The sequence below is a fragment of the Nerophis ophidion genome, linkage group LG10 (genome assembly GCF_033978795.1).
Source record: "Nerophis ophidion isolate RoL-2023_Sa linkage group LG10, RoL_Noph_v1.0, whole genome shotgun sequence".
NCBI lineage: Eukaryota > Metazoa > Chordata > Actinopteri > Syngnathiformes > Syngnathidae > Nerophis > Nerophis ophidion.
This window is the reverse complement of record NC_084620.1, coordinates 34,125,722-34,138,731: the sequence shown is the minus strand read 5'-3', so window position 1 is coordinate 34,138,731 and position 13,010 is coordinate 34,125,722. Positions and strand designations below refer to the sequence as shown.

The window sequence follows — 13,010 nt, the reverse complement described above, 5'->3', positions numbered from 1 at the left end:
AACCCAACTTATTCTCTACATTAGGCGCACTGGGTTATAAGGCACACTGTCAAGTTTTGAGAAGAAAAAAAAGGATTTTAAGTGCACCTTATAGTCCGGAAAATATGGTAGTCAACTGTTTTAGGGGGTTTCTGTTCACCAGATATGTTGGCATCATGTCACGTAGTCAAAGTGTCTTGTTTTGGAACATTCTGACACTCGTTAAACAAGTATGTTTCTATTTTATCATATACTTAAAAAATACTGACGTTTTTCAGCTTGTATAGGTGTATTTTGTGCTTGTTTGTCTTAAATAGTCCCTTCCACCACCGGCTTGTTAATCCTTGCCAGGTAGAATGCCAAGCTTGGTTTGTTTGGTGAAATTGAGTAAAAAATGTCACAATTGCTTACGTTGGATTGGCGAAATCATCTGCCGGAAGAAGGCCCACTGACAAATGCATAGGTCTTTGCAAGCCTTAATCAATAGATTATAAATAATTATGATTTACAAAACCCAAAACCAGTGAAGTTGGAATGTTGTGTCATTCGTAACGAATCGCAAATCCTTTTCAACTTATGTTCAATTGAATATACTGCAAAGACAAAATATTTAATGTCAGCAACATGTTGCAAAAAAGTTGGCACAGGGTCATTTTTACCACTGTGTTACATGGCCTTTCCTTTTAACAATACTCAGTAAACGTTTGGGAACTGAGAAGACCGATTTTTGAAGCTTTTCAGGTGGAATTATTTCCCATTCTTGCTTGATGTACATCTTAAGTTGTTCAACAGTCCAGTCTCTGCTGTGGTATTTTAAGCTTCATAATGCACCACGTATTTTCAATGGGAGACAGGTCTGGACTACAGGCAGAACAGTCTACTACCAGCACACTTTTACACTGTTGTAACACATGCAGAATGTGGCTTAGCATTGTCTTGCTGAAATAAGCAGGGGCGTCAATGAAAAAGACCTTGCTTGGATGGCAACCATTGTTGCTCCAAAACCTGTATGTACCTTTCAGCATTAATGGTACCTTCACCGATGAGTAAGTTACCCATGCCTTGGACACAAATATATCCCTATCAGCTCCATCATGAAATATCTTGTCTTTGCAGTCTATTCAATTGAATATAAATTGAAAATAATTAGAAAATCATTGTTTTCTGTTTTTATTTACAATTTAACACAATGTGCCAACTTCACTGGTTTTGGGTTTTGGAAAAAAAAAATGTAACGATCGGAGTGAAACTCATTGAAACAGAGTAAAAGCAGTTTTTCTTCTTCACAAAAATACTCGTGAAAAACAAGTACAATTCATACAAAAAGTTACTTAATAAATGTAATGCAGTAAATGTAGCATGTTACTACCGTATTTTTCCAGAGTATAAGTCGCTCCGGAGTATTAGTCGCACCTGCCGAAAATGCATAATAAAGAAGGAAAAAAACATATATAAGTTGCACTGGAGTATAAGTCGCATTTTTGGGGGAAATTTATTTGATAAAACCCAAAACCAAGAATAGACATTTGAAAGGCAATTTAAAATACATAAAGAATAGTGAACAACAGGCTGAATAAGTGTACGTTATATGACGCATAAATAACCAACTAAGAAAGTGCCTGGTATGTTAACGTTACATATTATGGTAAGAGGCATTCAAATAACTATAACATATAGAACATGCGTTTACGTTTACCAAACAATCTGTCACTCCTAATTGCTAAATCCGATGAAATCTTATACGTCTAGTCTCTTACGTGAATGAGCTAAATAATATTATTTGATATTTTAGGGTAATGTGTTAATAATTTCACACATACAGTAAGTCGCTCCTGAGTATAAGTCGCGCCAAACTATAAAAAAAACTGCGACTTATCGTCCGAAAAATACGGTACTCACCTCTGCTCTTAGGTGTATTTAAGGCCTACTGAAACCTACTACTATCCACCACGCAGTCTGATAGTTTATACATCAATGATGAAATATTAACATTGCAACACATGCCAATACGCCCTTTTTAGTTTACTAAATTGCAATTTTAAATTTCGCGGGAGATTCGTCTTTGAAACGTGGTGTAATGATGACGTGTACGCAAGACGTCACAGATTTTTAGGAAGTATGAGCGCTGCGCACACACACAGCTAAAAGTCGTCTCCTTTAACGGTATAATTATACAGTTTTTTGGACATCTGTGTTGCTGAATCTTTTGGAATTTGTTCAATTGATATTGGAGAAGTCAAAGTAGAAAGATGGAGTTGGGAAGCTTTAGCCTTTAGCCACACAAGCACACGGTGATTCCTTGTTTAAAATTCCTGGAGGTGAAACTTTCCTATGGATCAGAGCGGACATGGATCCTGACCACATGTCAACCAGCAGGTTTCGGTGAGAAAATTGTGGTTAAAAAGTCAGTTCTTACCGGAGAAAAGCTGAGCTTGTGTCGTCCATAGCTGCCGTCTACTCCCCTGAGACACTGCGCGTCAACACACCCGTGGAGACACCCTTCCGACCATCAGGTAATATTAAACTCACTAAAACACTAGCAACACAATAGAAAGATAAGGGATTTCCCCGAATTAACCTACTAAATGTGTCAAAAAATTTAGGAATCCGTCGCAATGCAATCACGTTTTTAGTTTTTTCCTTTTTTTTTTTCTAGTCCGTTGCTATCAATATTCTCAAACACGAATCTTTCATCCTCGCTCAAATTAATAAGGAAATTGTTGTTTTCTCGGTCCGAATAGCACTTTTTGGTGGAGGCTCACAATAAAATCAATGTGAATATGTGAGGAGCCATCAAACATGTGACGTCATCGTCTGCGACTTTTGGTAGAGGCAGGGCTTTTCTCTTAGCACCGAAAGTTGCGAACTTTATCGTTGATATTCTCTACTAAATCCTTTCAGCAAAAATATGGCAATATCGCGAAATGATCAAGTATGACACATAGAATGGACCCGCTATCCCCGTTTAAATAAGACAATCTCATTTCAGTAGGCCTTTAAACCTTCCTTTCTATAGTAAGCCTGGATATGCTAAAGTCAATGTACAGCTTGTATAGCCATATAGATTTAGTGTCGATTAAAAATTGCTCAGTCAGCATTGTCAAAACAGCAAGATAACTGTCACTTGGTTATCAGGCGCAGTTTCTGCTTCACAATGTCGGACTACATGTTGGAATTTATGGTACCCTCAATGGACCGCGGCTCCATAGTGCTGGCAGCACTTGTGCCACCACAGACCACTGTGCTACCACCAACATGACAGTAAGCAAAATACAATTATCTTGCTACTATTTGTGTGGCTGTGTATTTGTTTTTAGTATATAACACATATATGCTGCTATACAAGCTGTGCACTGACTACTCTAAACTGTACTTTTGTATATTATTGTTGCTACAGAAGATATTGTATGTCACAAAAATGACATACAAAGTGGCGTACCATACTCATTTTTGTCAGATACAGTATTTCACAAATTTTTGACCCGTGTTGCGGGCAAAATAAGCAGTTTTTGTTGTATTTGGCCACATGGGCTAAACACGATCCCAAGAATTCCACGCATCCCAAGCCTTTTTCCCCCCCACAATCCTGCCTGGAGAGGGACACATAAAGTCATAAGCTCGTCACAAAAGAAGTAAGGCACATACCCGTGGTCCCTGGTCGCCTTGATCCCCCTGCAAGAAATATACATTTAGTCACATTGATATACAGTCAATGATGTTTATCAATGAGCCAAGACTCACAGTGGAATAGCTAAGGCAAGAGCACGTTGGTTGGAGCGGAGTAATGCGCCGAACCCGCAACTATGCCTGGCGGTGGAGAGTGTTATGATAACAAAGCGCATGCGAGACAAAGACGTGGGGAGAGGTTTTGATGGCTTTGGCGAAGATGCGAGTAAAAAACAGTTTAGAGTGAAATTGAAAAGCAGAGGGGTGTAAGAGTACATTTATAATCCCTTTGAACAAATACCTGAAACGGTACACATTGGATAAGGGATGGATAGTAACTACAACTCGCATGTACAGCCTTTGGCTTTCAGGAATCATTGCTAACAATAGTGCCAAGGAGAAGCCAGAGCTTGACTTACTTTCGTTGTCAAAGTCTCCTGTTTGGGGAACAATTGGCCTTCCCGGTGAAATAAATATGTACAAAAGAAGAAATAAATAAGCAGAACTATTTCAAAATATACTCAAGATCGTTTCTCAAAAACTATAAGCAATTTTATAATTTGTACTTTGTTCCTAACCTGTACACTGCAAAAACCTGAACTCTAAGTAAGACTAAATATCTCAAATCAATCAATTAATCAATCAATGATTATTTATATAGCCCTAAATCACTAGTGTCTCAAAGGGCTGCACAAACCACAACACAAACCACAACGACATCCTCGGTAGAGCCCACATATAAGGGCAATATCTGTTTATTTTCTGTCTGATAAGATAATTCTTCTCACTAAGCAGATTTTATGTAAGAGTGTTTTACTTGTTTTAAGGGTTTTGGTCCTAGATAGATAGATAGTACTTTATTGATTCCTTCACGAGAGTTCCTTCAGGAAAATTAAAACGTGATCTAAGTGAGATATTATAGCTTTTGGCTGAGATTTTATGACCTACATTGAGTGAAACATGCTTGAAACTAGAATATCAACTGCAAAGCTGCTTCATCAACACTCACAAGTATAAAACTATTCTTTTAATAATTTCTTATTTCAAGCAGGAAAACAAAAACCATGACTTTGACACAATTGTGTCTCATAATTTAAAACAGATGACACCCAAATTGACTTTGCTGTTTGATGTTCAATGAAACAATAGAAAATATGGACTCATATAGTAGTACAGTTGTTATTAGTGAGAATATACTTATTTTAAGGTATTTTGGGGTTCACTGAGGTTAGCCAATTTTACTTATTTTGGAAAGTCTTGACAGGCCAAATTTTCTTGTTCTATTGGCAGATAATTTTGCTTAGTTCAAATAAAAAAAAAAAATCCCAATTTTTTATTTTTTTTTCCGAACACTGACTTTTTGCAGTGTACACAGAATGAACCAAACTATGACCTGAAACCCGAGGAACGTATTCAACATTGTGGCACACCGACATAAACACTATGGATTTTGAAGTGTCTCAAAGCAAAAGATAGCTTAGCTGGTGTAATAAAATGTCCGTTTTTCAAATATTTTTTAAAATTTACTTAAACTATAGTCAAATAAATTGTTCATTTGGATTACATATTTCACAAGCTAAGAAAATAAAGTTGCACAGAGCAGTTAGAACAGTGGGGAATTGTGTATATTTAGCCATTTAGCATGAAAAGTCACATTTATCCACATTAAAGGTTTTGACACCTGCAGACAGTATAAAGCAGGCGTCCCCAAACTACGGCCTACGGGCCCGATCCGTCGGGGGGAAAAAAAAAAAAAAATCTAATCCATTTTCTACCGCTTGTTACTCTCGGTATATATGCCACATCAATGTTGAATGCACTCCCAACAGGTATAAGAGTAAGTGCATCTCTATCCTCCTTCAATACTGCTCTAAAACAACACCTCCAGGCAACTTCAACACTTTACTAATACCCTCCTCCATTCACATCCCATGTCCCCGGATTATAAACAACTCAAATGGACTTCTAATGTATATACTTGTTCTTATGCTACGTGAACTCACTATGTTCTCTGCTGGCTGTACATATCCTACTAAATAAGACCTACACTGTTTCAATGTCCACATTTCTCTGTTGATGCAATTGTTGATGATTGAAGTACTGATATCAACCAAAGCTCCTCATCCCATCCCCCGGATTGTAAATAATGTAAATAATTCAATGTACATACTATGATAATCAACTTGTGTGATGACTGTAATATGTTGATAGTATATATTTGTACCATGAATTGATTAACGTGGACCCCGACTTAAACAAGTTGTAAAACTTATTCGGGTGTTACCATTTAGTGGTCAATTGTACGGAATATGTACTGTACTGTGCAAACTACTAATAAAATTATCAATCAATCAATCAATCAATCGGTGTCTCCGAGCCGCTCAGGCAAATCATATTGTCTAAAAATGCATTTTCGATTATATGACATCATCGCAATCGGAATATATATACTGCAAAAATAAAGTTAGTTCGCAGAGGCTATTTCATCCCTACAAGCCTGTTTCGCAGGTTTCCCTGCTCTTCAGGGGATTTTATTACATTATAACATCATTTAAAAAAAACAGTTTTAATAAAAAAAATACACTAAAACATTATTTAATAAAACAAAATGATTAACGTATATATACATATATATATACATATATACACACACATATATGTATATATATACATACATATACATACATATACATATATATATATATATATATATATATATATATATATATATATATATATATATATATATATATACTAATATATATGTATATACATACAATCCCCTGAAGAGCAGGGAAACCTGCAAAACAGGCTTATAGGGATGAAATAGCCTCTGCGTTTTTTCCTGACCTAACATATTTACAGTCGTGGTCAAAAGTTTACATACACTTGTAAAGTACATAATGTCATGGCTGTCTTGAGTTTCCAATGATTTCTACAACTCTTATTTTTTTGTGATAGAGTGATTGGAGCACATACTTGTTACACATACAAAAAATTCCCTGATAAAGTTTGTTTCTTTTATGAATTTATTATGGGTCTACAGAAAATGTGACCAAAACTGCTGGGTCAAAAGTATACATACAGCAATGTTAATATTTGGTTACATGTCATGACATCACATGGACAAAGATGGGACCTTCCGGAGGAAACTTCTGTGGTCTGATGAAACAAAAATTTAGCTTTTTGGCCACAATACACAGCAATATGTTTGGAGGAGAGAAGGTAAGGCCTTTAACCCCAAGAACAGTTGTAGAAAGTATTAGAAACTCATGACAGCCATGACATTATGTTCTTTCCAAGTGTATGTAAACTTTTGCATGTAAAGTGTATGTAAACTTTTGAGGGGTTACCTCAATCGTCAGGAGATTTTGAGGGAGCCCCTCATGAAACGGTTCTGTAGAGATGAAGTAGTCTTGTGATTTTTCCCACACATACATATTGCACTCTACCACAGTATTGAGCACTATTCTCTTGATAATCCAATTAAGACATATATACACACATATATATATATATATATATATATATATATATATATATATATATATATATATATATATATATACACAGCCATTTTTTTTTTAACCCAATGCGGCCCCTGAGTCAACATTTTTGGGGACCCCTGGTGTAAAGTTAGCTGGCCACTTACTTTCACTAACAAGCTCTTTATTTCAAATGGTTCTGCAAATCACATTGATTGTGGGGGAAAATTTTTTTTTTTTAAATGCTGCACACAACTCATACATACATATTGCTGCTATTCCAGTTGATGTCGGGGAAGGGGGGGGGGGGGGGGCGGCGTATATAAAAATTCTCCTATTGTTGGCACATCCACAGCGGTGAGAACGAATGACTGAAAGCCAGCTGAAGCCCTTTAATGCTCCACTAAGCATTCCTCCGCAAAACAGTAGTAGAGCCAGCGACATTAACCACATTATGTGCAGGACTTTTTTGGGAGGGTGGTTGGGGGGGGGGGGGGGGGGGGGGGGCTAATACGTGACAAATGTTTGGCTTGAAAAGAAGGCTACATAAATAAAACTAAGGACGGGGGGATTTATGTATTAACAGAGTTTGCGAAAACACTCATTTAAATAAGCGATGATTAGTTGAAGATTAAAACAGGAAAAGGAAGCAAACAAAAAAAATATTAAATTTTTTTCACTGACTTTTTGCGGTTAGCAATGATTCGCGAAACAGAAGCACAAAGATGCACTGCCAGACTCTGGTGTTCGCCGAGCATCCGCTATGGAAATAAGCGGCTTTGCTATTCATGCCTGTCCTGTGAATCTCTTCATCTGCACAAATGAAAAACAACTGCGTTGCACAGCCTCCCACCCAAGACGTGTGCAGGCTCCGTGTCCCTTCTTTCCGTTAAATCTGTCCCTAATGAAGCGGGCTGTTCCATAAAACGTACAGTCCGGAACTGACACTTTGCTTGGTTGAATCTGGATAATGGAGAGAAACGCTACTTAAAAGATGGCTTATTCTCGCGGTGTAACAATGTGCCATGATCACAGTTCCGTTATGTACCGTTTTTATTTCGATTCAGTTGATTATAGGTAAATTAAGGTACTAAAATGCAGAAAATAAAACTACTTAACGAAAACTCTGTTTACAAACACGTGTACCGACCGTTACACGTGTCTTTTCAAGCCAAACATTACATAATCACAGACTGTATTTTGCGGACTATAAACTGCTACTTTTTTTCCATTGCTTTGAAAACCCCCGGCTTAAAAAAGGTGCGGCTAATTTATGGACTTTTCGTCGATTGCGTCCATAATGTTTTGTCTTCAACGTATAGTCTTGTGCTGTGGCGCCATCTTTAAGGCGGGTTCGCTCACTGCAGGTGCTACGGGGTGAAAATGTAGTTTTTCTTCAAACCGGAAGTATTCGTCAATAGCATTTCTGCTGAAGATAATTATTCAATCAACACTCCATACAGCGTTTGTAAGTCTTACATTATCATTAAAACAATTCACACTTACTAAACTGTCCTTTGTGTCATGTTTGTAGGTATGTTTTCATGCAAACATGTACGTGCTATCATAATGTAATGAAGCTAGTGTCGTTAGCATTAGAGAAAATGCTAATACGTTTACAAGTGTTTTAACATTGTTTCAGTTTTGTTAATTCACCAAAACGTCGCTGTGGAGTTATTGAGTCTATTCAGCTGATTGGAGCGCTAGTTTCCGCAGTTAGTGGATCCTTGACGAAGACTTCTGTTTTGTTGGATCAGCCATTTTACTGCCGTGTGACAGGCACCGTTTCGAAACAACATAGGTATGTAAAATAAAATTTACAAAATCTTTTGTACTCGTATATCTCTTCGGCAACTAATATATACTAAAAATATAAATTTTCTGCTTAAGAAAACTATTTAATCACCAGTTCAAACAGCATTTGTAAGTTTTACGTTATCATTAAAACAATTCACACTTTCTAAACTGTCCCATGTGTCATGTTTGTAAGTTTGTATGTACGAGCTATTGTAATGAAGCTAGCGTAGTTATCATTAGAGAAAATATTAACACGTTTACAAGTGTCTGTTAGTATTAACTTACAAGTGCAACTAATATATATTAAAAAAAAAATCTGCTTAGGACGAATATTCAATCATCAAACAGCGTTTGTAAGTTTTACATTATCATTAAAACAATTCATACAAACAAACAATTCATACTTATTAAACCGTCCCATGTGTCGTGTGTGTGGGTTGGTTTTCATGCATACATGTACATGCTATTGTAATGTTATGAAGTTGGCGACATTAGCATTCGAGGAAATGCTAACACTTTTACAAGTGTCTGCTAGTATTAACTTACAATGGCATTTTTTTTTTTTTTTTTTTTACATTGTGTCAGTTACGTAAATTCACCAAAATATCACTGTGGAGTTATCGAGTCTGTTCAGCTGATTGGAGAGCTAGTTTCCGCAGCTAGCAGGTCCACGACAATGACTTCTGTTTTGTTCGATCAACCATTTTACTGCTGTGTGACGGGCACCATTTTGAAACAAAATAAGTATGTAAATAAACATTGACAAAATATTTTGTCCCCGTATATATCTTTGGTTTATGGTCTGGTGCACCTAATATTCATCCATCCATTTTCTACCGCTTGTCCCGTTCGGGGTCGCTGGAGCCAATCTCAGCTGCATTCGGGCCGAAGGCGGGGTTGGACCTAATATATATATATATATATATATATATATATATATATATATATATATATATATATATATATATATATATATATATATATATATATATATATAAATATATATAGTCAAGAAAATAAGTATTTTAACATCCTGCTATTTTGCAAGTTCCCCCACTTAGAAATCATGGAGGGGTCTGACATTTTCACGGTAGGTGCATGTCCACTGTATGAGAGAAAACCTCAAAAGAAAAATCCAGAAATCACAATCTATGATTTTTTAAACAATTTATTTGTGTGATACAGCTGAAACTAAGTATTTGAACACCTGTCTATCAGCTAGAATTCTGACCCTCAAAGACCTGTTGGTCCGCCTTTAAAAGTCCTCCTCCTCTCCACTGTATTGTCCTGAATCAGATGCACCTGTGTGAGGTCGTTAGCTGCATAAAGACACCTGTCCACCCCATACAATCAGTAAGACCCAAACCTTCAGCATGGCTAAGAGCAAAGAGCTGTCCAAAGACACCAGAGACAAACTTGTACAACTCCACAAGGATGAAAAGGGCTCTGGAGAAATTGCCAAGCAGCTTGGTGAAAAAAGGTCCACTGTGGGAGCAATCAATAGAAAATGGAAAAAGCTAAACATGACGGTCAATCTCAATCTCTGTAATTGAAAACAAAGGCTACTCTACCAAATATTAAAGTTGGTGTTCAAATACTTATATTCAGCTTTATCACACAAATAAATTGTTAAAAAATCATAGATTGTGATTTCTGGATTTTTCTTTTTAGGTTATCTCTCAAACAGTGGACATGCACCTACCGTGAACATTTCAGACCCTTCCATGGTTTCTAAGTGGGAGAACTTACAAATAGCAGGGTGTTGAAATACTTATTTTCTTCACTGTGTATATATATATATATATAAATAATTATTCTAAAATTTGGTGGGTGCGGCTTAAATACCGGCGTGCTCTATAACCCGGAAATTACCTGACAAATCTTAATAGATTTGTGCTAAACATCAAGGAAGTTGAAGAAAAATAAATCTAATACTTGCCTTTTCACCCTTTGGGCCTGGGGAACCCTGTAGAACAAAAACAAAAACAACAGTTTAACAATGAATGATGAGAAATTGTCATAACAAGAGCAAATGCAAAAAATAATGACAACATTAAACTAAACAAGTTTTAACAGTGAGTTTGTGTTCTTGTTGACAATTGAATTGAAAAATAAGCATCCCCGTGCGTTTTTTAGCAAGGTGGTGTTTAAATTTCAGTTTCAGCAAGTGCAAAAATGGCACGGACTACCCTAACGACAGTCATTTACTCCATTGAATAGAAGTTATGTCCATTTTTTTATTTGACAGTCTAAATGTGTTGACACAGACAAATAGGAAAGAAAATCACCTTCTTTCAATCAATCAATCAATCAATCAATCAATCAAATTGTATTTATAAAGCGCTTTTCATACATAAAAGAAATGCAAGGCAAAGTGCTTTACAGAGTTAAAAACAATACCCCTGTGACCTATAACCCCCATTATCACATACGTACGCACGGACACGGATACCAAACACAAACACACACACACACACACACACACACACACACACACACACACACACACACACACATTCGCAACTATATGGACAAACAATTGTATGGCTGAGTACAGAGGAGACATGTGAGTAAACACTATCACAGTAGACATCTGCGCTAGGATGTCATCCGACCATGGCCACCAGGACGCTGACACAAAAGCGCCCCCCAGGCACTGCCGATAACCCCTGAGGCAGATGGCTCATCTGAGGAACGTTGGAAAATAAAACTTTTAAAATCGTAAGAACCAGGAGTAGAGATAATGAATAAAATAAAAGTAAGACTTAAGATTAAAAAGAAAAGCTTAATATAAATAAATAAATATAAATACAATCAATGAATAATGAATAAATATAAATAAATAAAATCTTGCATAACTAATAGGATAAAAAATTATATAATAAAATAAAATAATTAATATCAGGTAAAAGCCAAATCAAAAAGGTGGGTCTTTAGCCTGCTCTTAAAAACATGAACGTTCTTTCACACAGCTCTTCTGCGTAACTGTGCAAGTTTGCACATAACTTTCCAACATGCCAAATACAGACGAAAATTAGAGGACACCGAACAGTTATCAACTTGATGAATCAAATTGCAAGCGCTTAATGATTCAACTGGTATCTCCTCCTCAAACTACTTTAGGCGTTCTCATAATCAGTATATTTCCGGCATATTGATTGATTGATTATTAGTAGACTGCACAGTACAGTACATATTCCGTACAATTGACCAAAAATGGTAACACCCGAATAAGTTTTTCAACTTGTTTAAGTTGGGGTCCTCTTTAATCAATTCATGGTATTCACGGAGGGAGACACGCTAAACGAATTGCACTTGCTATTTTCTAATAAGAGATGCAATTCGCTAGGCAGACACTTTTTGTGTACGCTATCAAGTTTACACGTGTTTTAATACATGTCAACCTTCAGTAGATCAGGCCCTTAGCTTGCTTGGTACAGTTCATTAGCTAGTTGGTTTCTTAAAGTGACAGTATACCCTGTGCAAACAACACAAACAATGAATTTAGACATACTGTAAATAAGGTTTATCATGAATAACATCCATAAATGCAAAAAAAAAAAATGTGTGAGATATATATTTTAAACAGTGCATTTAAACCAAGGGTCCATCCCATCCCATCCATTTTCTACCGCTTATTCCCTTTTGGGGTCGGGGGGGGCGCTGGCGCCTATCACAGCTACAATCGGGCGGAAGGCGGGGTACACCCTGGACAAGTCGCTACCTCATCGCAGGGCCAACACAGATAGACAAACAACATTCACACTCACATTCACACACTAGGGCCAATTTAGTGTTGCCAATCAACCTATCCCCAGGTGCATGTCTTTGGAGGTGGGAGGAAGCCGGAGTACCCGGAGGGAACCCACACATTCACGGTGAGAACATGCAAACTCCACACAGAAAGATCCCGAGCCTGGATTTGAACCCAGGACTGCAGGACCTTCGTATTGTGAAGCAGACGCACTAACCCCTCTGCCACCGTGAAGCCTTAAACCAGGGGTGTCAAACTCAAATACAGAGTGGGCCAAAATGTAAAACTGAACAAAGTCGAGGGCCAAGGTTGAACAAATTAACCTTTTA

General features: G+C 37.0%; 1 protein-coding gene across 1 annotated transcript in view; it reads right to left on the bottom strand.

Moving 5' to 3' along the window:
- LOC133560717 (collagen alpha-1(XXV) chain) overlaps positions 1 to 13,010 on the bottom strand; it is a 337,729-nt gene that overhangs the window by 140,353 nt on the left and 184,366 nt on the right. Inside the window, exons 6-7 of the mRNA XM_061913555.1 lie at positions 10,867 to 10,895; positions 3,625 to 3,651 (exon numbers count right to left, since the gene is read on the bottom strand). Of these exons, the coding sequence (XP_061769539.1) occupies positions 3,625 to 3,651; positions 10,867 to 10,895 (56 nt within the window). The remainder of the gene's footprint in view (positions 1 to 3,624; positions 3,652 to 10,866; positions 10,896 to 13,010) is intronic.